Raw genomic sequence first — 24,905 nt, 5'->3', positions numbered from 1 at the left:
TTCTTGAGAGACCCAAGGACGAAAAGTGAGATAAAAATGGTATTGTATTTTGTATATTATATTTGTTATTATATTTGTTAACAGAACATTCTTTTTGAATATCTCTGGCAGCGCTGTTCGCTTCTGCGCGCGACGGTTTGGTACAACATTCGGGCCTTGTCTTTTTGAGGGTTGAATGCAGAAAGGGAACTTGACTATATCCACAGAAGGCACACGCGAGAAACCCCATCGACGCCCATGTGAACATATGGTTAGTGCTGATTTTACTTGGATTTCCATGGAGCGGCTCTCTGGTCTGCGCTTACGTGCAACTTCCAGGCCCTGCGTCAACTCCAACGCCGACGCTTTGGTTAAGACTTAAACTTTTGAGCATTTCAGTCGCGTTCCTAACGTCGAAGAGTCGTTTTCCATTACCAAATTGAAAGGCAGAAGTCGCATTTAAGTGAAGCGGAGGCTTACTGCACATTCGGTTCAATTTAAAAAGTGTGTTTACTTGTGAAGTGCAACTTTTCACTCTTGATTGTCTGCATTCCCGTTACCAAGATTCGCTTCAGTGATTTGCCACTGCAAGAGGCAAACAAAAAAAAGATTAGCAGGGTGTGATTATATACGAAAAAAAAAGAGTATTGCATGCCTGGGGGCTGTGCGAAAATATGAAAATAAAAATCGATTTGGCAAGCCACAATAATAAAAATCCTAAAGCGCCTCTAAAAGAGCTACTATGAATTTATGTCTATTGAATCCGTAAATCACGTATAAAAAAGGGTATCCTTGCCTAATTACGTTGACATTCAGGGGGGCTATTAAAATTTTAGTTGTATATATGTGTGTGTACATAGGTGTGTGTGTGTGGGCATGAGATCATCATTGGAACGGTAAAACTGTAAAAGTAAAACCACACTGCCTTCCCTCCTTCCGGTATGCAATACTTTTCATCACGCCTCAATTTCTCTCCCCCAGCAGAAGTCTAATCCAATTTGGCCTATGACAATACAAACGAACTTTCTTCGCTACGCATTATCCAGGTGCGTGTGCGTTTAGAAAAGGAAAGGAAAGAGACAGGTACAGGGAGAGTGCGAGTACGAAAAGCGATATTTAAATTAAAAAGCTAGACCCGTGTGTGAGTGTCCTACGTTGTTGAAAAGTTGTTGAAATTGACAACGAACATAAACATAGCATCAGTTTAAAAATAAACCCCTGCGGAGAGTTTAAATTGTATTTCTGGTACTGGTTCGGCGTCAGCATAAAAGCATTTCCCTATGATTGGCTCATTCTGGAATCTGTGCAGAGCGTGCCCATCAATGCCGGTAGACAAGGTGAGTAATGTGGCCTGCTTCTCAATCCAAACTTCACACAAAATGCTATCTCTACACAAAAAATCTATCAGGATTCTTGCTTACTGGCATACTGTTAGCCTCTTAGCCCAGTTTTAAGTTGCGAACAATTCAAAATGGTTTCAAGCGAACCCCTTCTTTTGGTGTGCAGGGGTCGGTTATTGCATACTTGCAGGCGTCAATGAAAAGGGGATGCAATGGCTCCAAAATAGGGTGATTTACCATGAGTTATGACTCGCTCGAATGAATTTTAGGATTAGGGTGACTCTGATCTATATTAAAAATGTTTTTAATTAAATATTTGATCCCAAGGGACAGTCGTAATTATTAATTATAAAGGGTTTTGCAGTTATACCATTAAAAATGTCAAATACCATTCTTAAATTATATCAGAATCCCTTTTTTGGACCATCGAGTATTTATTGCACTTGCTCTCAACTAACAAATCATAATAATTTACTGTCATTACGTACGAAATCGCGTCAACTCGTTATATATAATAAATAGGAAGAAAAAGAAGAAGCAGGAAACGGTGAAAAGAAAAATGAAAAAACTGGCCAAAAAAAAAAAAAGCACAAAATCAATAGCATATGGCATGTGGCTGGCTTGGATCCACAGCTATTGCCGGCCGGGGTGCCACATTGTATGTCGCTCCCCGGGTTCTGATTCCTACAAATTTAAGCGGACCCGGTGCCGAGGCCGAGTACCTGTCGTTTTAACTCGGCTATTTTCTCATTTTCCAGTGGAAAACAGTGGGAAACAGCTGATTCATCAACATGCCGCGACAGTGCTACAGAAAAGCTGTTTTTTTTGGGGAAACTTTTAAAGAATTGATTGTTAAACAGTAGTTAATTAAAATTGATGTTCATTAACTAGATGATTTTAAACAAATAATACTGTAATTAAAAAGAATAAATACGATTCACTTAATATTCTTCTAAAAGTTTATTATTTATACAAAATTGTCTTATTACAATAATTAAATTCAATAAAATATATATTAAATATAATAATAATTTTCACTTGGTTAAGATATGTTAAAAAATCACTTTCATCCGTTAACTGCAAAGTCCCCGCGCATGTACTGCTGAGAGAAAGCAAGAGAAAGCCAACTGAGAGAGAGTACCAGGCCGGCTTTTGTTCCAACTTCAATGTGATTGTTTTTTTCTATCTGTTAGCTTGAGCCATATGACGTTCGAGCCAAATCGCCTTGCGGTATTACATCAGCGGAGGGCAGTCAGACTTTTATATCGACGCCCATTCCTCCCACTTCCGGCATACCCCCTCGTAGAAGGAACTACGCTAAGTTAGTGGCATTGCCGGCTAAGTGTCGCCAGCAGGTCGTCGGTTGCATGCCACACGCTTATCGATTCAGCTCGCATATGGTTACCACAGTATTCCTAATTCTTAGTCACTCATTGAATCGATTTCTTTACTACTTGCAGTCAGCTGGGCGTCGCCCTGTTATAGTTTTCCTCAGCTCCTGACGACTTATCTCCCTCTGACAGCCGCAGCTATATATCTCCTGCCGCCTTGTTTCCTCCTGTCCTCCTGCATTCATTCAGTCCTTTTGAGTGGCACTGGCAGCGGTTAGACGTCTTCTTTCCTGTCGTTATCGTATTGCTGCAGATTTCTGCGGGTCGCACATTGAAATTCGTCCTCGTTAACGTTGACTTTTGCAAATTCTTTCTATTGTAGAAAACAAACTATTTTTCTTATTTGTAAAGAACTAGAAATCGAATTATCTAATCTAATTTTTAGTAAAATTATGAAGTTGCCTTGGAGTGCCCAACTTTTGAAACTTTTGAGTCACCTTTTTTCCAATATTTAAGCTATTTGACGTCGGATTTGAAAATATAATACCATTTAAGAATCAGGGCTTAAAGTACCTTAGATCTGCATTAAAATATTGCCAAAATCGAGAAGTAAAATTTTGGCCAAAATCATGATGTTACCCCTTTAAAAATTTTCGAAAAATGGGGCCGATTTTAGTTGGTCAGGTTTAGATTGGGAATAATACTACTCAAAAATCTAAGGTCGGCAAGGTATAAATTTTCTAGATCGGATAAGAATTGGCAAAGCTATGGCTATTTTCCTGAAACAAATCAAAGATCCTTATTGATCAAGTTAAGACCTTAGTTTGGCTAAAAAAAAAGGTTCCAAATCACAATTTCGGGATAAGGACCCTATAATTTGCATTAAAATATCGTAGAAATAGAAAACCTATGAAAAATTTCGAGTCCCTTTAAAAAAAAAAACCAAAATCGGATAAGGTTTCAGTTGGTCAGGTTTTGGTTAAAAATGGTGGAGAGGCTATGGCCAAGTTTCCAATGTTTGCTTTGTTAGTTTTAAATAGAGAACACTTCGACAATTATTTTGTTTCCAAAACCTTCTTACTTAACCTTAAAAAGTAGACGGAAATGACGAAAATTAGAGTAAAATCACTGGAGACGAAAAGTTTTGCGAAAACTTTTGTCTTGGTTGCATTTCGTTTGGAGACTTCACGTATTTCTTGGCGGCTTAGTGTTTGGAGAAGTTATCTAATTACCCGTGGTCAACTGTGTGGATTTCGTGAACATTTTCATTAAATCAAATACATACGAATATATAGTATCCACCACTGTGTGAGTATACATCTGTGTTGATGGGTAACCACTCTCGGTATTGATTTTTTTTTCAAGATTAAAATTGCACACGAAAGCTACATGGTCATGAAATGTCTATCAAATGGTTCTCATCAATGTCAGGCATAGCAGAACTTTTTCCATTAAACCAGAAGTTTCTCAAGCCCGGACCACGCGTCGTATACGTATTATGTGCATTACGGGCTGCTGGTTCTTATTTAAAATGTAACCTCTTACTATAAGATTTATATAAATTGAAAATTTAAATGTTAATTTTAATGAAAATGAAATGTACATATGTATTTTCACTCTTTAAGATGTATTGTTTCTGTACCTTTGTGAAAGTGTGTCCTAAGTAGGGGATCTTCATTAAGATCTTCTTCGTTTAATATTTGATTCCTATGATACGATTTCTATTAGGTGTAATTTTTAATTGGTATTTAATAGCGTCAAATCCCATTAATTAATCGGAGTAAAAAGTGCTCGGGTGAGGTCCTTCCACATTCAATAGTCCACCCTACTTTGCTTCCATTTTCGGAGTCAAATACAGCGACCACGTTTCAGCCTTGCCCCATTACGCCAACTTTCCGGCCAACCCCAGTCGGTCCTCAGCCATCCATCAGCATCCTGTGTGAGCAAAACTGCCATGACGTCGCCTAGCGTATTTCAATTTCAATTTTCTGCCTTTGAACTAATGCAATTATTATAATTTCCTTTCGCCAGTGAATGGATTACAGGCCCCAGCTAACGGCCTGTCAGGTGCCATATGCTGTAGGTAGACGGGACGATGTCTACCATCATTGCACTCCTGCAGTCCTGGGCGAGGGCACTACCCTTTCTACTCCCTGACACCATAGGGGTCTGACTCTTGGCTGGCGACCAACTTACATCGATGGGTTGATGCTGACACTACTGAGCGTAATTTGGCTCGACGGTCTGACAACAAAATGTTTTAAAATATATTTAATTTAATGATTGTAGCAGGTTCTCTGGGAAACTGTTCTTCGAAGCCTTGGCTGCTCGTCCACTTTTTCATCCCTCGGCATAAAAATTTTACAAAGACTCGGAGCCGCTAAAAAGTTAAATATACGCTTCGAGTACAACCGCATTCTACGCTTTTTTCCTTAGCTTGGCCAACAATTCACATCCGAGTATTATGCGTTTAGCCAACGGGGGGGAAAGGTGGAATGGAAAAACTTTTGTTTGAAAACATAATAGCGTAAAATATTTAAGTGGCCATGAAGGGGATCCATGTTGGGGAGATGGAGATGTTATACCCCTCATTTGACCCAATTTTCATATAAGTAATGTGTTAGTTTCAGCTCTTGGCAAGCAACAGAAAAGTTTTTGCCAATTGGCTGGGCCCACATGAGCAATATTTAAAAATGGCTGTGATGTCAGCTCAACAGGGAACGCCCGAAAAGCGATAGACAGTAGCTTCATAAGTACTCATAGTATTCCTAAGAATAAATATTTCATTAAAAACTAACTACTAGTATACTTAAATCAGAATCCTGAAGCATGGATTGTCTTATTAATGTCGAGAAATAGCTTACCAAGAACGAGTAGTTCAGTTCAGTAAAATGTTGCTAAGAATCCATAATCTATAGGCAATAAAGATATTTAAAAAGAACTAAAAATGCGCCGAGGACATCGTCGAACATTAACCCAAGCGCGTGCCGCCAAAGACAAAGCGCGTAGACGCTTTTGTAGTTTTTCACATGAGTGCTTTAAGCGCAGCACTCAGTGCAGATACTCACCCACACCGGGGCAGCATTCACCGTGGCACTCATAAAATGCACTCAAGCGGTAATCGCTGCGCACGGCACACAAAAACAAAAAACTACTCAAAGGGGATCGAATTTCCATTTAATTGTTTGGCATTGAAAAACGCCAAGTAACCGGAGCAAGTTTGCAGCAAAAGGAAAATTAAAATGTCATTGCAAATGCATCTGCATCAGTTGCCAGTTGCCGGCTAAACTATTTGAAGTTTGTGTCTAGAACAGGAAATATGAACTGTGAGTTGTTTTCTTTCAAAAAGATATTCCTTGGCATTAAACATACTTCATTTTAAATCAGAGACACTTGTCTCAAAAATATGTATACGGTAGGTAAAGCCACATAATATGTCACATCACATATTATTTCACAAGTCATATATATTTCAAAATCACTCAACGACAGCCGTTTCCTTGTAAAAAGAAGGAAGCTACATCGACAGGAATGTCACCACTAAGCTCTTAAATCATACCAAAGCCAAACCAAAAGGTGTGCATTTACATATGTATGCAAGTATGAATAGGGATTAGAACTGAAAGGCATAAGACGGTGGTAAGTGCAGTGATGCAGACTGAAGGAATATATACATGAAGTGTCTACAAGAGTCTTAAAAGTGTAACGTTCCCTTTTTTTATGTTCTGCATCACGTACATATGTATGTATTAAATTACTCTTTTACCACAAAATAATTTTTTGTTGAAAAGACTAACTTTTCGCTCATTTTGGTTGCTATGATTTAAGAACTTATTGAAAGAAAAACAGGATATTTTAGAAGAAATCAAATGGACTCCTGGTTATTCTAAAACCTGTCAAGTCCCTGGAAGCTATCTATTGAGGAAGTTAAGCTCTTTTAAAGACCTTTGGATCTAAGAGTATAGAAGCGTACTTTACTCGTGTATTATAAAAAGTATATTATATGAGCAACCACATTAAAATCCTTGTAATTGCTGTACCTTAATTTCCACTAATTAAATGTTTCTCTGCTTGTGGTGCGTGTTTCTCGCCGGATAATCAATATAAATGGTTATGAGAAAGAGCAAGGAAAATGGTGGACGGAAAAAGGGCGTTCATGCAAATAGCCTGCACTCTTTAATTTAATGGAAGCTATACGACCTGTTTAGTTGGGTTGGATTAATATTCTTATTACAGGGAATAGTTTTTAATTTCTATGCTCTTTGTCAGGACCATCCTTGAATACATTTTCAGTGTACGGAATGTCGAAAGAAAGTCAATCTGTGTCCGTCAAAATGACTGCTGTGACGTGTATCGTTTTACGGTAGAAAGCAATTAATTTGAGGCAAGCAAAAGCGTAGCTCCTTTGGGCGAATGCTGAGTGAACTAATTACCGGTGCAAACACAAACCCCTACCCGGTCACTCTTTGGCTTAGTCAAGCTGCAGGGTATCTGAACGGTAGGGTCGGGGTCAGAGAGCGGCAAAAACCCATTCCGGGCATTTCTTTTGTACTTTCAGTTTACGAGACGGAGATCATAAAGGCAGGCGCACGCATGGGCTGCGTCCCTGCCAGGCACAACGGTGTCATATGAAACAAGGCATCGTAAACAAAAAGTAAACAAACCCAGAAGGGAAGACTGTCTTCGGGCAGAACGAAGCTTGCACTACTCAGTCTTAGTCTTAGACTATCTTCAACTCTATGAAAGTTTAATTAACAGAAAGGTAGAAAGTCAACTTTGAATAGCTTAAAGCTAGCTTTGATTAGATTGGCAAATTATAATATTAAATAGTTAAGCCTTCTAGGCTATAGAATCCACAGGACACTTTAAAGTCCCACTGCTGCGCCTTAAACATAAAATATTAAACCACAACAGAAGCCTTTTTAAGGCTTTATGCTTTGAGGTGTCATCTTTCTGATTTGCCAGCATAAAACTTGAAAGGTCCTTTCGACTAGATTAAGCACGCACATGGATTTTTCTTCATCAGCACATACACTCATGCCTCTGCGGTCGAAGTCCTGGATCTACGGATTACGCTGCAGTGGAAACTAACACTTGAAAGTATCTATAGTACACAAAAGCTTTAAGCCACAACCCATTTCGAAAAGTCACAAATTGTCTTTGGCGTGTCTTGAAAATAGAACACCTTTAGATACATTATTTATTGAGCTGCAAGGGTTCTCAATAAATGTATTGATCTACTTACTATACGTAAGTACAAAGTCTTGATGGCATTTACTGGTCTATGAATCATTAACGTGTCAATTACCTCGATTACTTATAAATGATGTACCTTTTTAGAAAAAGTATTCGTAGAATACCAGGATATCTGTATTAAATTAATGTAAATATTTGTAACAAGGATTAGGTTGGGTTTCGAAACCCGCTTCATCTAAACCTCAAAGACTAAGGAAGAAAGAGTCATGAGGTTTTGAATAAAGCATCTGCCAAGAAATTTATTATTCGAAACAACATTTTTGGGGGAAACTCCTAGGGGAAATACTTCTATGTTTTAAGTTTGGCTGGACGGAGAAGAATAGAAATAGCCATTAAAAATTTATAAAAAAAAGGACGCATTAATATAATTACCTTTGGTTGCTGATTCATAAGTGAACTTGCTTAGCTTTCTCGGTCACAACTGCAGCTGATATGTGTTAGTTGGAAAATGTATAGGCTAGACTTTGCTTGGCATCTAGAACATGATGAATAGTCATCCAGGTTGTGGCACGTGTCAGGGAACTCCTATTCTATCGACCCTTCCAAATCTGCTGCAGTGGGGGCGATGGCGACGCACCAGACGCAAAAACAGCTATTTTAAATGACAGATGAGCTTCCATAGGCTTGGGAATACCTCCGGCGGCTCAGGTAAAGTGAGTCCTTACTGCTAAAATATTCAAAGGTTGCGTGCCGATGAAATATTGTGCTGCCAAGGGTGCGGCAAGTCGATCCTGTAGAGCTAAGTGGGCTCGAATCGATAACGTGGCACAGAATAAACTACCAAAAGCGCATTTTAATTGGGATATCGATTGAATTAAGGTGTATGTCTGGAGTCTAAAGTCTGGTGGCACGCATTTCTAATGCTTTCAAAAAGGTTTCTGGAGGGTCCTCTTTAAATACTCTGAAAATTCATGGAAGGTCAATATGGGCCACGCCAATTTCCGTTCCGATTCTTGAGCGGAATACCTTAAACGTTTTGTAGATCGATTCTCCACCAAAAATCAAAATCTAAGAACGAAATATTTTTTAGATTTTTCTTCAAATTTTCTGAGGGATCCCCATCAAAATGTTGAAAAGTGTCCGGAAGGGCAATATGGCTCCTAGCGTATGCCACATCTTTTTCAAAAATCATCCGATTCTTGAGCGGAATACCTTAAACGATTTGTAGATTGATTCTCCACCATTCTGCGTCAAAATCTAAAAACGAAATATTTTTTAGATTTTTCTTCAAATTTTCTGAGGGATCCCCATCGAAATGTTGAAAGTGTCCCAACGAAGACCATATCTTGGCCAATTTCCATCCGATTCTTGAGCGGAATACCTTAAACGATTTGTAGATCGATTCTCCACCATTCTGCATCAAAATTTAAGAACGAAATTTTTTTTATATTTTTCATCAAATTTTCTGGGGTATCCCCTTCAAAATGTTGAGAAGTGCCCGGAAGGGCAATATGGCCCCCAACGAAGACCATATCTTGGCCAATTTCCATCCGATTCTTGAGCGGAATACCTTAAACGATTTGTAGATTGATTCTCCACCATTCTGCGTCAAAATCTAAAAACGAAATATTTTTTAGATTTTTCTTCAAATTTTCTGAGGGATCCCCATCGAAATGTTGAAAAGTGTCCGGAAGGGCAATATGGCTCCTAGCGTATGCCATATCTTTTCCAAAAATCATCCGATTCTTGAGCGGAATACCTTAAACGATTTGTAGATCGATTCTCCACCATTCTGCATCAAAATCTAAGAACGAAATATTTTTTAGATTTTTCATCAAATTTTCTGAGGGATCCCCATCAAAATGTTGAAAAGTGTCCGGAAGGGCAATATGGCTCCTAGCGTAAGCCATATCTTTTCCAATCCGATTCTTGAGCAGAATACCTTAAACGATTTGTAGATTGATTCTCATTCATTCGTTATTAAAATCCAAGAACGAAATATTTTTTATATTTTTTGTCAAATTTTCTGCAGGATCCCCTTCATAAATGCCTGGAAGGACGATATGGGCCCCAGCGAAGGCCATATCTTTGCCATTAATTATTCAATTCCGAAGCGAAATACCTGAATCGATTTGTAGATCGATTGTAAAATCTACATCAAAATTTGAAAAAAAATTTTTTTTAGATTTTTTGTTAAATTTTGTCAAGAAAAGCCTGAAATATTTTGACTTATCAAATGGCTTTCGCTATTTGCTAAATTTATTAGAAATATTTGCAAAAAGCCACCGATCAATGATTTCAATATAATAACCCCCTTTATTATGGAAGTTTATATTTAATTTAATGCTTGCTGCAACTTTTATTTGCGTGTCGTTGAGTAATTATTTTATGTTTTTTACAAAAGTAGACCAGAAAACTACGATGAGACAATAAACACTGAGCCGAGGTGTATATAACCGTCTGGTAAGGGGAAAACAATTTACTGTCGGCCATTTAAAATATTGACTGGCATGGCTGTTCCACGAGAATGTCCTGAAACTGTCTGTTGGCCAGGACTGTCGCTGCAGCTGTCTTAGCTGGTTTGTGTGCGAAAGCTTAACCCAATTTACAACTTACATGTAACGATTTTTTCCCGACTGTTTGAAGCCCGCTCCGATCGATAGGAGTTGTCTTGGCCATAAGTTAGCTTCCAGCTGAATACCAACAGTAACTGCTGAAGTGGCAGAAATACTCGTTGTTGCAGAAATAGACCATTAATATGGATTTTTCTATAGCTTTTGTAACAATTATCAAGTGGGAGTGGGTGGGTGGATTGCCGCATTGAAATGCGACAAACCGCAATTTGGCTGAGAGCCCGAAACTGTTTGAATAACTGGCCAATTGGGTCTGCAGTCCGACCATGGAAAAATATATGTAGTCACTTGTATGGGCATTGCCATATGTGGATGTGGTTAGTTTTTTGTTTGGCCATTTGTGGTATTTGTAGTGCGTGGAAAGCCATGAGGTAAACAATATCTCTGCGGTGCAATAAGAATATATTAACTTTTAGTTTGTACATGTGTAATTTTAGCCTTAATTAACGGGTACTCATTCTATTTTAAAACGAACTTTTATCCTTTTTTATAGCAGCTCCACTCGGAGTATCGGAGCACTTACCGTTGGCATGAATTTACTGGTAACTCGAGGCCAGAGGTTGTGCGAAGAGCGCCAGCCCCAAATCCAAGCCAATTTGTTGGTAAGTGACAAAGACATTTTTCTTTAGCTTTATTGTCACGCCCTTTATTTATTGATATCGGAATTCGTTCGACTTACGATGGGATTTTTGCACCTGCAGGTCCAACAAATGAGCCGCCACTGCCCCGACGGAAAAAATGTCCAGAATTAGCATATAAATCGCACGAGTTTATTATAGGATCTGAATACACGGATGCGCGCCGAGATGCCAGTGCACATCGCCTGGCGAGGGTAAGTTCTAAAGAGATTTAACAACTTTATTCAACTATAACAGCTCTAGAATATGCAGCAATAGATTTAATTCTGTTTTAAAGGAAGGATTTTCTCTTTGAATTACACTAGCATATTAATGGCATACGGATATAATGGTTTTACTATTCAAAAGTTTAAATGCTCTTTTTAAATTACTCTCCACATATTCCACTTTTAATTGCATAAGAAAGCCGTTGCCTTTACGATAGAGTTGGCATTGGGGTTATGGCATTTAAGCGGCGGTCCTCATAAAAATGTCGACGCTCTCAATTCCACAAAAGAGCTGGGAAAAACATATTTTCACTCTAGTGTTGGTGCTCTCCTAGTTTTTTCCGCTTCTCGATTTCAACGCCAGCCTAATTAATAACGAGGCACAAAAGATGCGAGTTGGAAGGACATTAAAGCACATATACGTGAGTCAGTGGCGTACACGATGGGGTTGTCCATTTTGGAAGAAAAATAAAGTGCTGTAATTTTGCACTATTATTAAAGAAAAAAAATGACACATGACCCCACTGCTGTCTGTCTGTGGCACCTGCGTATTACTGAGAGTGCTTCTGTTGTTCGACTATAATGTAGCGCATTCCGGCCTTGCATAATTAATAGACTTCACCTCATGACGCACGTCAACATGGCGTATGCGTAATATTAATGGCCAGCTAATTAAGGATATATGTATGGCTATACACAAACACACTCATACATGTTTCATGCCCCCTGCTCATCGGTCTATCTCTTTCTCTATCTCTGTATCACTCAGTCGGAGGAACGGGGCACGCCTTCGCGCCGCAGCAAATCGGAGGGACCCCCCGTAGTGCCCAATGGACGCACCTATCCCATTGCATCGGAGGTCGATGGAACTACGAGAAAACAGGTAAAAATTGTCAAATGGATCGCACTGCCTCGCTGCCAAGCACATGGGTGTTTAATAGTCATGTATTGCCTAATCTAACCTAACACTTGGATATGTATTCTGAGTACGTGTTTTGGGTGTTTGTATGAGCAAGTTGTGCGAGTTCCTTAGCATGCATAAAGCACTTTATACTTTTTGTGAGTTAACTTAGGGCATTATTGTATTCAAAGAGACTACAGCCAGAAAGAAGAAGTGGGTTTGTTGTCCTTTGTGGAAATAATTGAATCTATGGTATAAAGTTTACAGTAGACTTTAAATGTGTGGGTTAAAGTTTTATTAGAATGAATATTAATTTTGTTGACGGAACACTTTTATCAACTATGCAAAGCATGTTTATTGTAAAACACATCAGGTTTAACAAAATTTCCATAGATTTTGCAAAGAGACAATATGTCGACTAGTAACTGTAAGTTAGTTACTTAGTTCTTTACTTTTAACCACTTTCATAGTAACATGAAAGTTGTCTGCAACTTTTATAGTTGTTTTGTAGACAGTTGGTCCCCCGAAGGACATGATGTTAAGGGACAATTGTCTCTCCATTAGTGAATACATTGGAGGAAATTGCATTTCCATAAAGGAGTGCGATACCGTTTTTCCCTTTAAAAGCTTCAATCCATTTTATTTCGTCGTGATTGTGCAAGGTTATATAAGCTTTAGCTTCTAATTCCATCTGAAGGGAAATTCCTTAGTTTTTTCGTTTCCAATCTGGTAACGCTTAGATTTTGCGCAATCTGTTATGGTTTAAAAAAATTGTAGCATACATTTGAGGGTAAATTTTATTCTACCATGCATAGTATGTATTTAATGATTTCACTGTTCTTTTCACCTTATGTATTGCCTTATGTTAAAACAATATTATTTAAAATTTAGTTGTGATTCCTTAAAAAGGGAACTTTACCCGTTATCCATATTGAAATGAGGATTATTCCATTACTTAAATCCTTAAAAATTTGTTAATTCGAAAGATATGGTATTGGTGGCGAATAAAGTCTCTGTTTAAGCTTGCAACTATATATTTAAATCGAAATATGTTTTATATTTATATACTAGCATTAAAACCAATTAGAAATAATTATTTTAAATTTACCATTTATACTTGTATTGTGTGTATTTCTTCTCTTTCTTGTTCTCTGTTTCTCCACATGTGACTAATCCCGGTATATTCTTCTTTATGTATACTGTGCTCTTGCTCCCTGTATTACCTGTTTTCAAAAACCAAAAAAAAAAAAAAAAATCTAAAAAACAATTATATAACAATTATATAACAAATAACATTAAAATACTTAATTGCGATCGTGCAATGCTTCTCGTTTTCTCGTTCTTTTCCTTTCTCTCTTTCTTCCCAACTTTTGCGTTATGTCTTTCTGATCTTATCTTTCGCAGGCGGGTGAGTCAAATGGGATATTGAAAAAGACCATCACAAAATTGAGCACAGAGTACCGCCTGCAATTCGTTTGGCCCACTGTCCGACGGATTAAGGGCGGTGGCGATGCGACGTCTAGGGCCGCTGCCGGAGATTATCCGCGAAAGTCCATATCGCTGGGCGCCATTCGGTCTGGTGGCCAGAGTCACGCTCCGAACCAGAGTCAGAGTCAGTCTCAGGCCCACAGTAACACACATCACACGATGATGGGTGCCGGTGCCGGGTTGCCAACGGTGCATAAAAAACGAACAACAAATCAGAAAGAAGGTGCGACAACAAATTGTCGTCGCTAAGAATTTATTTCACATACGTACTAAAAAAAAAACCAAAAACCAAAGTGATGAAACAAAAATTCATTTCCTAGTACCGCATAGTTTCTTTCAATACTAATATGTGTATGACTTACTAAAAAACAACTATTTTGAAATTCTCAATCAAGCGTACTAAAAAAATATTCAATTTGATTTAAAGTCTTTTTTTTTACTTACCAATCCTCAAACTAATTTGCGGCAGATTGTATAACATTTTATTTACTAACCTTTTTGTCGAAGCGTAAACGTTGAAACTTGTTTTATTTATTTTTTAAGATTTTCAAATGCAAATTTGTGCAGTGGCAGCAGCATTGAGTAAAAACAAATACCTAGAAATCGCATTTCATACTATATAAAGTTAAATAGTGTTGGTACAAAAAATATAGCTTTTTTTCGATATTATTCAAGTTTTTACAACTGTCGCATCAAGACAGAATTGACCACTAATCGAGTTTTTTATGAACACGTCGTCGTAAATTTGGCCAACCAATATAATCTATAAATATGTATGATACAGTGCTCTCAAACCTAAAATAGATACTTTTCCTTTATGAATTATATCGTACATTTTATACTATACTCTCCCATTTTTTCTGTATTTACAAGCAAATATTTTCTTTTCCGCTTTTCTGAGTAACGACATTTGTTTTGATTTTAAGCAGTTGACAGAAACTGACAGTTCTAACATTTGTTTCATATAGAACGAAATTATGCTAAATTCCCCTGAAAACTAAAAAAGGTTTAAAAACAATTTTAAAAAACATCTTTTTAGCCAAAAGCTGACGTAAGTGTTGAACTAAATTTCGTTTTTATTAGTGCTAAAAAAAACCCAAAAACTATGTATTTGTTTTATTGCAAAGAGTAAAATTGCGTTGACGAACGACAAATCGATTGGATTATCCTCTGGCTATAAAGGATCTGCTATCTTACTATTCGTGATGTCAATGCAATTTTACTTTTTCGATTGATGAGTTGAAATAGCAAAGTGTAGTCGGAGCATGTTGTGGCCGCAGGTTGTGCGATAACTTTTGTTTATAAAAATTGAAAGCATAGGACATTTTATGTTAGTTTCGATGCATGCGTGAAACTAAAAATTCAAAACCAAGCGAAATTTTATATAGTATCCTGCATTATTCCAGACAAACATTATTTAATCTACTAACATGGCATCGAACTTCAACATTTGTATATTTTGGTTTTCATATCATTAGCTAGGCTTATTGGAAAATGCTTAGCGGGGGGTTAGACAAGCAGAAAACATTTATTCGAACTATCACTGTGGGGCCCGTGGGGCCCTAAATACTAACAAAATTTAACATTAACAGTGAAAGCAAAGCGCCATAGGTAAGGCAACGGAATGTAAGATCTAAGGGCTAGATCTAGAGGGATCTAAAATGTAATATATATACTTATGTGAACTCTCCATTACGCAAATCGTTAGAGCATCTGCTTCTCAGACGCAATTAGTGGCTTCAAGTGCAAGTCGCTGCTTTTCTTGGCGTTAATCGAATCGTTGTGCATTGCCATAAGCTTCCGTAGTGTATGAATTGGACGCAGTGCTTAATAAGAATAATCTATAAAAAGAGCATCCAAAACAAGGATCCATTAACATAAAAGTTTCACAATTGGTTTCAATTTCGTTCTATATTTTAAATAACCCAGCCCCAGAAATTGTTTAATACAAATTTTAGAAACACCCCCAAGAAATTTGTAGGAAAAACTTGCCAAAAACACACTTTAACCACCTAATCAACACATTTTTCGGTTCTCTACTCAATGCCAAAACCAGCTAAAGCATCATCATTTGAAGTTTACATTTTAGTATTCACCTTGCCGCAGTAAAACCTTGCCCCCCAAAAATTAACAACTCACATACCCATTCACAATATCCAACCATCAGGGCGCTGCTTTCGGCTCATTTATTTGCTGTACAATTAATAAAAAAATGAATTCCTTGTCTTTGAGTTACATTTAGCGAAATCGAGACTCTTTGCAAAACAGTTTCTTTTCACTTTTATTTTTCTAATGCATTTTATACAATTAAACTATTCCTTTCCTTATATTAATGTAACCGAACACTGATGCCTGCCATCAGCCATTATCCTGTAAAAAGTTACCGATCAACCATGGATTGCAGCATTAAATTTCGAATTTGTGTGCTTTCAGCTACTCTACATGAGTTGGAGCCCTTGGTTAGCGATACGGATGATAGAAAAACGCACGAGAAGTATGAACATTTGATTTACCTATCCCTAGTCAGCCCTAGTCAGATCAAATATCTCTCTTCATGAGCTTTTGCCATTGTCATTGTCAGAGAAGGCCCTCATTAGCCCACCCAAAAATGCAGCATCACACAACCATTCAAATCCCCTGTCATCCGCACCTGCATGTTGCAAGAGATGCATGCTGCAGCTATAGAAAGGGCACAGCCGTCCATTACGACAAAAATGTCTCCGAATACGAGCTATTTGTACAGTGGCTAATGGTGTTCCGATTATTGCAGGCAAGTGACCATTGTGGAGCGCAAGATTACCTCGCGCCCGTTCTCGCAGGCCATCGACCAGGAGCGTCTGAATCATTTTATCACGAAAAAGGAGAACTTTGGATTTGCCGATGCCGCGGATGCCGCTGTTACCGTTGCCGCTCTCAAGGACGAATTGGACAACCGGCAGCCGGCCACCGAATCCGGCCAGGTGGTGGTTATGAACGGCACCGCACCTCCTCACTCTAAACCGAATTTGGATTTGTGGTTCAAGGAAATGGTAGAGCTGCGTAAAAAGGCTGGCGAGTACAAGGTGAGCGAGTAGTATTATTTAAATTACTGCAGGCTGGCTAACCTGTATTATTCTCCAAAGTGCCGCGGTTGGGGCATAGAAATCGATCCGGACTTGTACAAAAAGCAGAAGGATCTCTGGGATCAGGTTTCAAAGCGCAGCTCACTTTCAGCCCTTTCTCTAGCGTCGTCAGTTCATAGGTATATTTACTTATTATATAAATAAGTACCTACCTAATATGTGTACCCTTGTTTTAGACCTATTACAAAGGAGGAGAAGGACCAGGAGAATAACAAGAAGTCAATCCCATTGCAAAAACCGCAAAAACCCAGAGTCCCCGGACAGGCCTTCTTGATCGATAATAAGGATGAGATTTCAGCACTGCCAGCACGATTTAGCAATATACGTCATCACCTTGAACGCACCACTGGTCCGGGTGAGCCTCCATATTATACATATTTTCGAAGAAAATCTCAAAATTGGTTTCCCCAAAACATCAGATGTAGAAGAGGGCGCCTTGTTGCCTTCGCCCACGCGTGAGAAGCTTATGCCCGCTATAACAAAGCGAGAGTCGGAGTCTCAGCGCGGAAGTCCTAAGAAAACGGCTTTATCGCGACACGGGTCGCCCCAGAAGGGAAGTCCACAGAAGGGCAGCCCCAAGAAGGTCCTAAAATGTGAGTAACTATTGGCCGTAAAAAAAAAGACAAAAAAAGAATGCATTTAGTCTAACTCCAATACCGATTCCGAAGTTCAAAATAGCTAAAAAGCAATAGTACTCCAAAGCAACAATGACACAAGTACACAAAATGCACTCACAAGTTACACGTCCGGTAACCTACAATACGTATACGCCCCGTTGTCGACTACTTGATTTGGTTTCTATGATTTCCGTTTGCAATATTTTGCTCATAATGCTTCAAATATTTGGTTTATTATTTCGGCGAAAAAAATAAGGATACTTGCAGCATATCCTTCTCAAGTGCACCGACGAAAAAATGTAGGGCGATGAGATTTGTGCACAGTTTTTATGTAGTTGTTACAATAAATATTTTTTATTTTGAAAATTGTTTTTAAAAAACAGTTGTTGAAATTCATCTTCCAGATTTTGAACACACTTTAAGGGATTCAGAGTTATTTATTGTTACAGGCACTTTGCAATTTGAAGGAGTATTTTTTACCCTTTTAAGTAGATTGCAGGTTGAAATTACTAGCATGTGCATAAAAATATTAGTAATTTGGCTAAATGTGGCTTTATGAGGTACATTCCATTATACATATATGAGAGATGATACATTTTGATGTACCTCATAAAACCGCATCTATGAAAAATGTTTCCTTATTTGTCGCTTGTTCGTTTTGCTTGCATTGCAATATGGCACAAATATTGCAATTTGAAAAGGAAAATAAATGGCTTGGCAAATATTTGAACAGATTTGAGTTTAAAGCTTGGAAAGTGAGACAATTGTACCATCATTTAATTGTTAGAGCATTGGATAAGTGTACCAAATCTTGTAAAAACTTCACCCGAAACACCCACACCATGTCACCATTAGCAGGGGCTGCATGGCCCCCAAAACCTAATATCTATAAACTATTTAGCTAAATGCGAACTGAAATTAAATCATGAAAATCGTACTTTTATCATCACTGAAACTGCCCCCACCACCACCAATCAACCATACGAAATACCGATAAACGAATACGTAAAATCTGTATAAACTGAAATCAAATCCGAAATCGAAACCATCCTCATCTGAATGTGTATCCGTATCCTGAACCCGTATCCGCGTCCATATGCGTGTCCATCGACAGCGCGCTCACAATCCGTGGGTCCGGGCGTGGCTGAGAATGAGTCACCAAAGCGCCAGATCCGATCGGCGAGTCAGGCGCCCTCGAGCCGCAAAAAGACGCCGACAGCCGGAGGCGGCAGCGAACGCAAGGCACGCCCATGTAAGTAGCCAACTTAGAGGAGGCAGGCCATAAATTCCTATAACCAAAAATCCAAAACTCGACTCAGTTAGTTCTGTTAAGTTCAGTTGAAGTGGAGCGATGCGATGTGTTTCATTTCGAGTTACTTTAGTCCTAGTTTGCGTACGTTTTCGTCATTAGTTTCCTTATGTTTCTTTTGAGTTGCTGGTTTCGTTCAAGTTTTGAGTTTCATTAGTTGATCGATCACACCTCAAGTTTGTACCTTCTACTATCCAACCAGTATTTCGAACGACCATTTAGTTGAGTGTTTAACGAAATAAATTAAAAAACATAGATTACATCTAAATAAACTAAACTTTGTTTGACTCTTTTTTCGTTAGTTTAGTCTCTGGTGATGCAGTTACTTGTTGGCTCCTCGTTTTTGATTTGTTATCCACCTAAATTGAAATCACTGTTTCTTTTATATTAAAGCGTATGATTGGTCTTTCGACTATATTTCAGTCTATAGTTTAGCATGTTGAGTGAACCGTACTAACAAAATAATAAACCAATTAACAAAACTAACAAACTACTAAACCAATAAAAATAAATTACTTGTAAGTAAGTAAAGAAACATTAACAAGTCCAGCTCAGTGTTGTGTCTAACCCGTTGAAGTTCTCATTTGCTTTCCGTTAACCCCAAACTAACATTAAGTGTGATATTGTTGGCTTAAGTCCTAGATATTTGAGAAATGTGTTTGTAATACCCTAACTATGCCCTCAGGGAAACTAACCAACTGTATCTAAATTGCGAAAGTTGTACAAAATAGTAATAATATTTTTTCGTTTTTATCACCCAAGAAGTATTCCTGCCATTAAATTTGGATCCCAAAGCCAACAATGTATGACCATTTGTGATATTAGATTGATATAAGTAGACTAACCTCTTGAAATTGTTAACACACCCAACCTAGACTTAACGTTTAATACCAGCATTTCATATTTAGTTTAGTTGAATTCTCATTTTTTTAAACGTTGTTTTGACATTTTGAACGGCATTCTCACCCCCATCGCAATCCAAAATACAACATTTTTTTAATAAAAAACATTTATTCATTTTTTCACGTGCGTTTTGTTTTCGGTAAAAAAAAAAAAAAAAAAAAAAAATCATCATAAAATGAAAAAACCAAAAACCATGGTCGAAATATACAAACCGAAAACTGCTTACGTTCTTATAGCCACCCTTTCCACAACATTCCAATCCCGCATTAAAAGTAGTTCCCTGCCACCGCCCAACGGTAGAGTAGCCTCAGCGGCGCCGTCAGCAAGTGCAACTGTAACTGCAACTGCAACAGCGGCACCCACCCGGACAACAGCAGCAGCATCCGCCGCAGCAACAACAAAATCCGCATTACATGCTAATCAGCCTCATGCTAATCAATCACATCCACATCCGCATGCCAAAAGCAGCAGCGCCACTAGGCCAGTAAGCGGCAACAAAATTCTGAAAACATCGGCAACCCAACAGCAACAGCAACTGCAACAGCAGCAAATGCGTAAGAAAGACAAAGATAGATCCAACATTAGTTGCTTGGGCGTCGGTTCTAGTAGTTACAATGCAGATGCTGGTAGCGGTAGTCAGGCAAATAGTGTCAAGCATCAGCAGAATAAGCAAAAACAACACCAAATGCAACAGCAGCAGCAACAAAAACATCAACAACAACAACAACAACCACAACAACATCAGCAGCAAGAACAAAAAGTGCAAAGGTTGCATCCACAACCGAATACGATTGCAGCAAGTACAGCAGCAACATCGGCTCAAAATCCAACCCGGCCTGCAACAATCAACATCAAACGGCTATCGGTACCAGGTCAGGATAAAAAATTGGCTGAAAGTGAGTAAAGTTTCACCGAAAACTTGCAAAAAAAATATATATATCAAAATCAACAAAACAAATAAAAAACCCAAAAAAAAAATCTCTTCAATAACCAAAAACTAAAAAAAAATTATAATACACGGAAAAAATGCTGTAAAATGGTATCTGATGCGCGAAATGTTTGTGTTGCAACTCAAAATTATTTTACGAAAAAATAAGAAAAAAGCTATTAATAATCTTACACCTTGGCCAAAACCCATATGTCCACAATTAGCAAAAATCTAGTTATTATTTACCAATTGGAATCAATTTTCGGTCCACAAATAAATTGACGTTTCTGTATTTTGTGTTTGTGGGAGCCCTGTGGAATAATGTATGTTTTTTAGATTGGCATTTGAAATTGTACAAAATATTAATAGAATTCGATTTGTGTTAAAATTGTTGTCATTAAATTCCACTGGCTGCCTGTTTCAAGAATCACTCTATATGTTAAAATATTATATCACAAAAAAATACAGAAATCCAAACGAAATTAATAAATTTTAATTGCTAGCTAATGTGATTACTCTCTAAGAGCTAATTGCATTATAATGTGTTAGTTGTTGTTGTGTAGATTGTTTGTAAGTGTTGTATTCCCATCGTGTCATTTATGTCCTTTTATAGACTAGCTGTGATAGCTTTAGACTTTTATATACGTCTCATTGTTTATGTTTTATTCCCATTTCCAAATGAAATCTCTCAACCTCTAAATTCGACATTATCCTAGCTTCATATTGTAAATACAATGCATAATTATCAATCATTATAATCCATTTTATACCCTTTGTAGTGACCCTTTTAGTGAACTTTTATTAGTCCTTGACAATGATACACTAAAACATTAAAAACTCTTATATTGTCTGTCTGTCTGACTGTGTATGATCTCAGGGAATATGATCACATTGCTACTTTAACTTCAAATCCTCAGTTATCGACTTTAAAACCTTTCTTTCTGAGCAACTATGCATTTGAGTTTGCTTTTCAAAACCAACAAAATGAAAACAAACATACAAAACCAGCCTCATATCAATTGGTTGCAATTTCTTTTGCAACTTAACTTAAGTTCTATAATAATAGACATTAGATCTTACGCCCATTTTCGCATTTAAATGTTGCGTGTCTAATTGTGTATTTGTGGCATGCCGTTTCTCGTATTGTGCGCTTTATAAAGTCAAAAATAAATATGTGAAAATTTAAATATCTTTCGTTTATACTAACAATTTGTTGCCTTTTAAGCTTCAAGCTTAATATACTTGAGTTCTCTAATTTTGTCGTTTTGGTTCCGAATATGAATTCATTTCAATTTTAGTTAAAACTACTAACCAATAATACTCAAACACGAAATATGCTTAAAAGCAAGAGGAAATTCAATAAAGTTGAAGAGCTGCGGCATCATAATAAAATAAATCAAACATAAACTGCGCCTATAATAAAGATAACTCCATAACTCATGACACTCCACGTCGTTTTGATTTCAAATGTATAACTTATTTTTGGATATTTTGCCAAATCAACAGACGATACGGAGGATGGTCGTGAGACTGCCATTTCAATTTCCAGCTGCAGTCCCCAGCCGCCGGTTCCGGAAGTGCCTGAGGAGCCGCTCGTGAAATCCCCGCCTGAGCCGACACGCGTCAAGTCTCCGGAGCAGATCATAATGCGTTCTCCCGATCCAGTCAACTGGACCGTGCCCTTGGATACCGGCAAGACCTTTACCGTCACGCAGAACGTGAAAGATGGTAATGTCTTTTGGCTATGAACAATATATTTTAATATATGGGTTATTTGATTTTAATGAAAATTCATTTTTCGCAGGGGAAAATTACAGCCGACCTCAGAGCGAAATTAAAGCGTCGACTCCGGTGGAAAAGCCACCACCGCCACCGCAATCGGCACCGCCACAACTAACCGAACAGGCTAAAATGGACGGTAAGCCATTAAGCACGCTTCAATAAAAACGCAAAACTTCCATAAAAAAATCATCAGCAAACCCAAATGAAGCCGCCAAACCAAACAAACAAAAAGTCGAATCGCTTTTACAAATCTTAATATATATCAACGTATTTAAATATATGTATCTGTATATGTATCTGTATGTATTGCTATTCACAACCATCATCCGAAAGTCTATGAATCGAATCATCGATTGCCAAAATCCAACTCTCTCTCAAAACCAAAAGTATCACCAGCCAATCAAGCCAATCTCGAAAAGCATAAATATAAAGCAGTTTCCCTATCTCTGTATCAAGTTAAAAAAAAAAAAGCAAAAATCTCGCGAATTGTGCAAGCCAATGCAATCACATAGCGTATCCAAAACCGTAGAATTTTGCGTAACATAAACACTATTTCCAAAACTATCTCCCCTCCCTCCTCCACCAAAAACCGAAAACTGCCGTCCCGCCAGCCTGGAAGTCGAGCAGTCCTACCACTAATGCCGGGCTTTACGGCAAAACGCTGACGCCTCATGCCACGCCCACCGGCCAGCCGGGCGGAGCGGTGCGCTGCTTTGTCCAGGATCAGCAACAGCAGCAGCAGCAACAGTCGGAGCCGACGGGCACGGCCCCCACCGCCCGTACCACCGCCGCTGAGGTGCTTGAGAGGGCCCGCGACCGCTTCGATCGATTCTGGGGCAGCAGCGCCACCAAGGAGGAGAGCGTCTAAGACCGGAAGTAACAGGAAGCCATTTTGTTTTGTTCAGTGCTTTCGAAGTGCAAAGTCAGTTTTTACAAGACAGTAGGGGGACCTTCGCAAGGAAGGCAATTATGATACGTAAAGGATAAATTCGATACCAAAAAATATACGAAAACCATCTATACTTATAAACTAGACGGATTTTTGTGTGAACATTATATTTCTCCAAAGTGTTTTGATTCAAGAATTTTAAACTCTTCTATAATTTTTATTTATTTTAAGTTTATTAAAAAATTCGTTTATGATTATTCGGCATTTTCCATTTATGTTCAAAGTTTAAAAAAATGTATTTTTGAAACCCAATTCTTTCCTAGTTAGTTGTATCCTTTAATTTTCAGTATTTATTTTTGATATTTTAGTTATTTCCTTTGCTTGGAGAAATGTAGTTCATTAAAATTAGCTTGAATCTAACTTAAAACTGCTTAAACTGCTTCAAGCGAACCCAATCAGGCCAAATATCATCTAATGTTTTACTGTTTGGCACAACTAATACTAAAACAAACTTGTTTTAAAAGACACTTTCACTGCCTCTTCCTGAAACCCATTCATACCATCTAATAATGCATGCTTGCAAATAATACCGAGTGACCTTTGCGATTATTTCGATGCTTCAATCACAAACAAAAATGGGACAAACATCACCGCAAAGACCCGTCCAAAAAGTGACATTTGACAAGAGATATACTTACAGTTTTGTAACTTTCAATAGTGTATTTGGGTAATGCAAAAGGTGATTTAAGCCAAAACGCTGATCCGTCAAAGAACTAACGTCGATAATAGACTTTGCACATAAATTAAAAGATAAATGAAAGTAAGAATAATTTAAGATACTTGATGGCAACAAATGAAGATCCAAACAGGAGACACGCAATAAGCAAATATAAACAGAAATGCATATAAGAATGGGATTATGCTTTGTAATGCTGTGAACTAGTTTCTGGCATGCACTTACTTTATAAGGAATCCTGCTCCCACACCTCTATATACGAAATGAGTGTATGAGGACCTTTAAAAACATTTAATGTTGATATAGAACCAGTGTGAATCATATTAACTTTTGAAGAGTAAGAGCTAACACCATAATGACAGAATGCTTCCGAAAGAGCAATAGCTTTGAATGGATGTTGGGTTGAAAAGTAATAGGAGTTGGCAGGGTACTTTTTTAAATAAAACTATAATTTCAACATTATCAGTTTAGTTTTCAACTATATCATTCGATGTTGTTGATCTTTCTCGAAAAATAACAATTTTGGTTTCATTGTTCAATATTCAAAATAGTCGAACTAAAATGGCGCCCAGATAAAACAAAGTTTACAAATTTTTAAGAGGTGTCTGATTACACTATTGCAAAAGAAATATAGAACTTTTTGAACATCACGGGTCTACTTGCCAAGGACAATTACTTTTCAACCAACCCTTCGTTATATTTGTATGTAACTTTGTTTGTCTCTCAGTGTAGATGCCATTTCAATAAAAGCAAACTAAAAAGTAAATGTTTTGAAGACACTTTTGTTTTGCCATGGGAAAATGTTTAAATAAAAATCAAAAGAAAAAAAAAACATGGTAAAATGTATTGCAAGCTGAAGTTCAAATTTCATACCTATAAGTTTTATGGTTGACTTCAGTACTGAGCT

General features: G+C 37.8%; 1 protein-coding gene across 13 annotated transcripts; it reads left to right on the top strand.

Annotated features, from left to right (window-relative positions):
- Positions 1-172: 172 nt before the first annotated feature.
- LOC6499643 (histone H3.v1) lies at positions 173-23,307 on the top strand. 13 transcript variants are annotated; one of them, XM_032449972.2, is made up of 16 exons: positions 173-250; positions 964-1,316; positions 10,973-11,081; positions 11,181-11,311; positions 12,093-12,206; positions 13,629-13,935; positions 16,146-16,206; positions 16,483-16,774; positions 16,835-16,953; positions 17,011-17,189; positions 17,254-17,427; positions 18,566-18,703; positions 19,900-20,559; positions 22,098-22,319; positions 22,396-22,509; positions 22,985-23,307. In XM_032449972.2, the coding sequence occupies exons 2-16, from the start codon at positions 1,260-1,262 to the stop codon at positions 23,239-23,241; spliced, it is 2,934 nt and encodes a 977-aa protein (XP_032305863.1). In that variant the 5' UTR covers positions 173-250; positions 964-1,259; the 3' UTR covers positions 23,242-23,307. The 13 variants fall into 13 exon arrangements, with proteins under 13 accessions (XP_032305863.1, XP_014766166.1, XP_014766167.1 ...); XM_014910680.3 differs by lacking the exon at positions 173-250 and adding an exon at positions 266-483 and having other exon boundaries at positions 10,976-11,081; XM_014910681.3 differs by lacking the exon at positions 173-250 and adding an exon at positions 266-483.
- Positions 23,308-24,905: the final 1,598 nt, after the last annotated feature.

Source organism: Drosophila ananassae, chromosome 2L (genome assembly GCF_017639315.1).
Source record: "Drosophila ananassae strain 14024-0371.13 chromosome 2L, ASM1763931v2, whole genome shotgun sequence".
NCBI lineage: Eukaryota > Metazoa > Arthropoda > Insecta > Diptera > Drosophilidae > Drosophila > Drosophila ananassae.
Note: the sequence above shows the minus strand (reverse complement) of the source record. Positions and strands in the feature narration are given on the sequence as shown.

What these genes read in the sequence shown, in the direction of transcription:
- LOC6499643 (XM_032449972.2), top strand. Translation starts at nt 1,260, where the DNA reads ATGATTGGCTCATTCTGGAATCTGTGCAGAGCGTGCCCATCAATGCCG. An exon ending in CATCAATGCCGGTAGACAAG is followed by an intron (nt 1,317 to 10,972) that starts GTGAGTAATGTG and finishes CCTTTTTTATAG; the next exon opens with CAGCTCCACTCGGAGTATCG. An exon ending in CGAACGCAAGGCACGCCCAT is followed by an intron (nt 18,704 to 19,899) that starts GTAAGTAGCCAA and finishes ACGTTCTTATAG; the next exon opens with CCACCCTTTCCACAACATTC.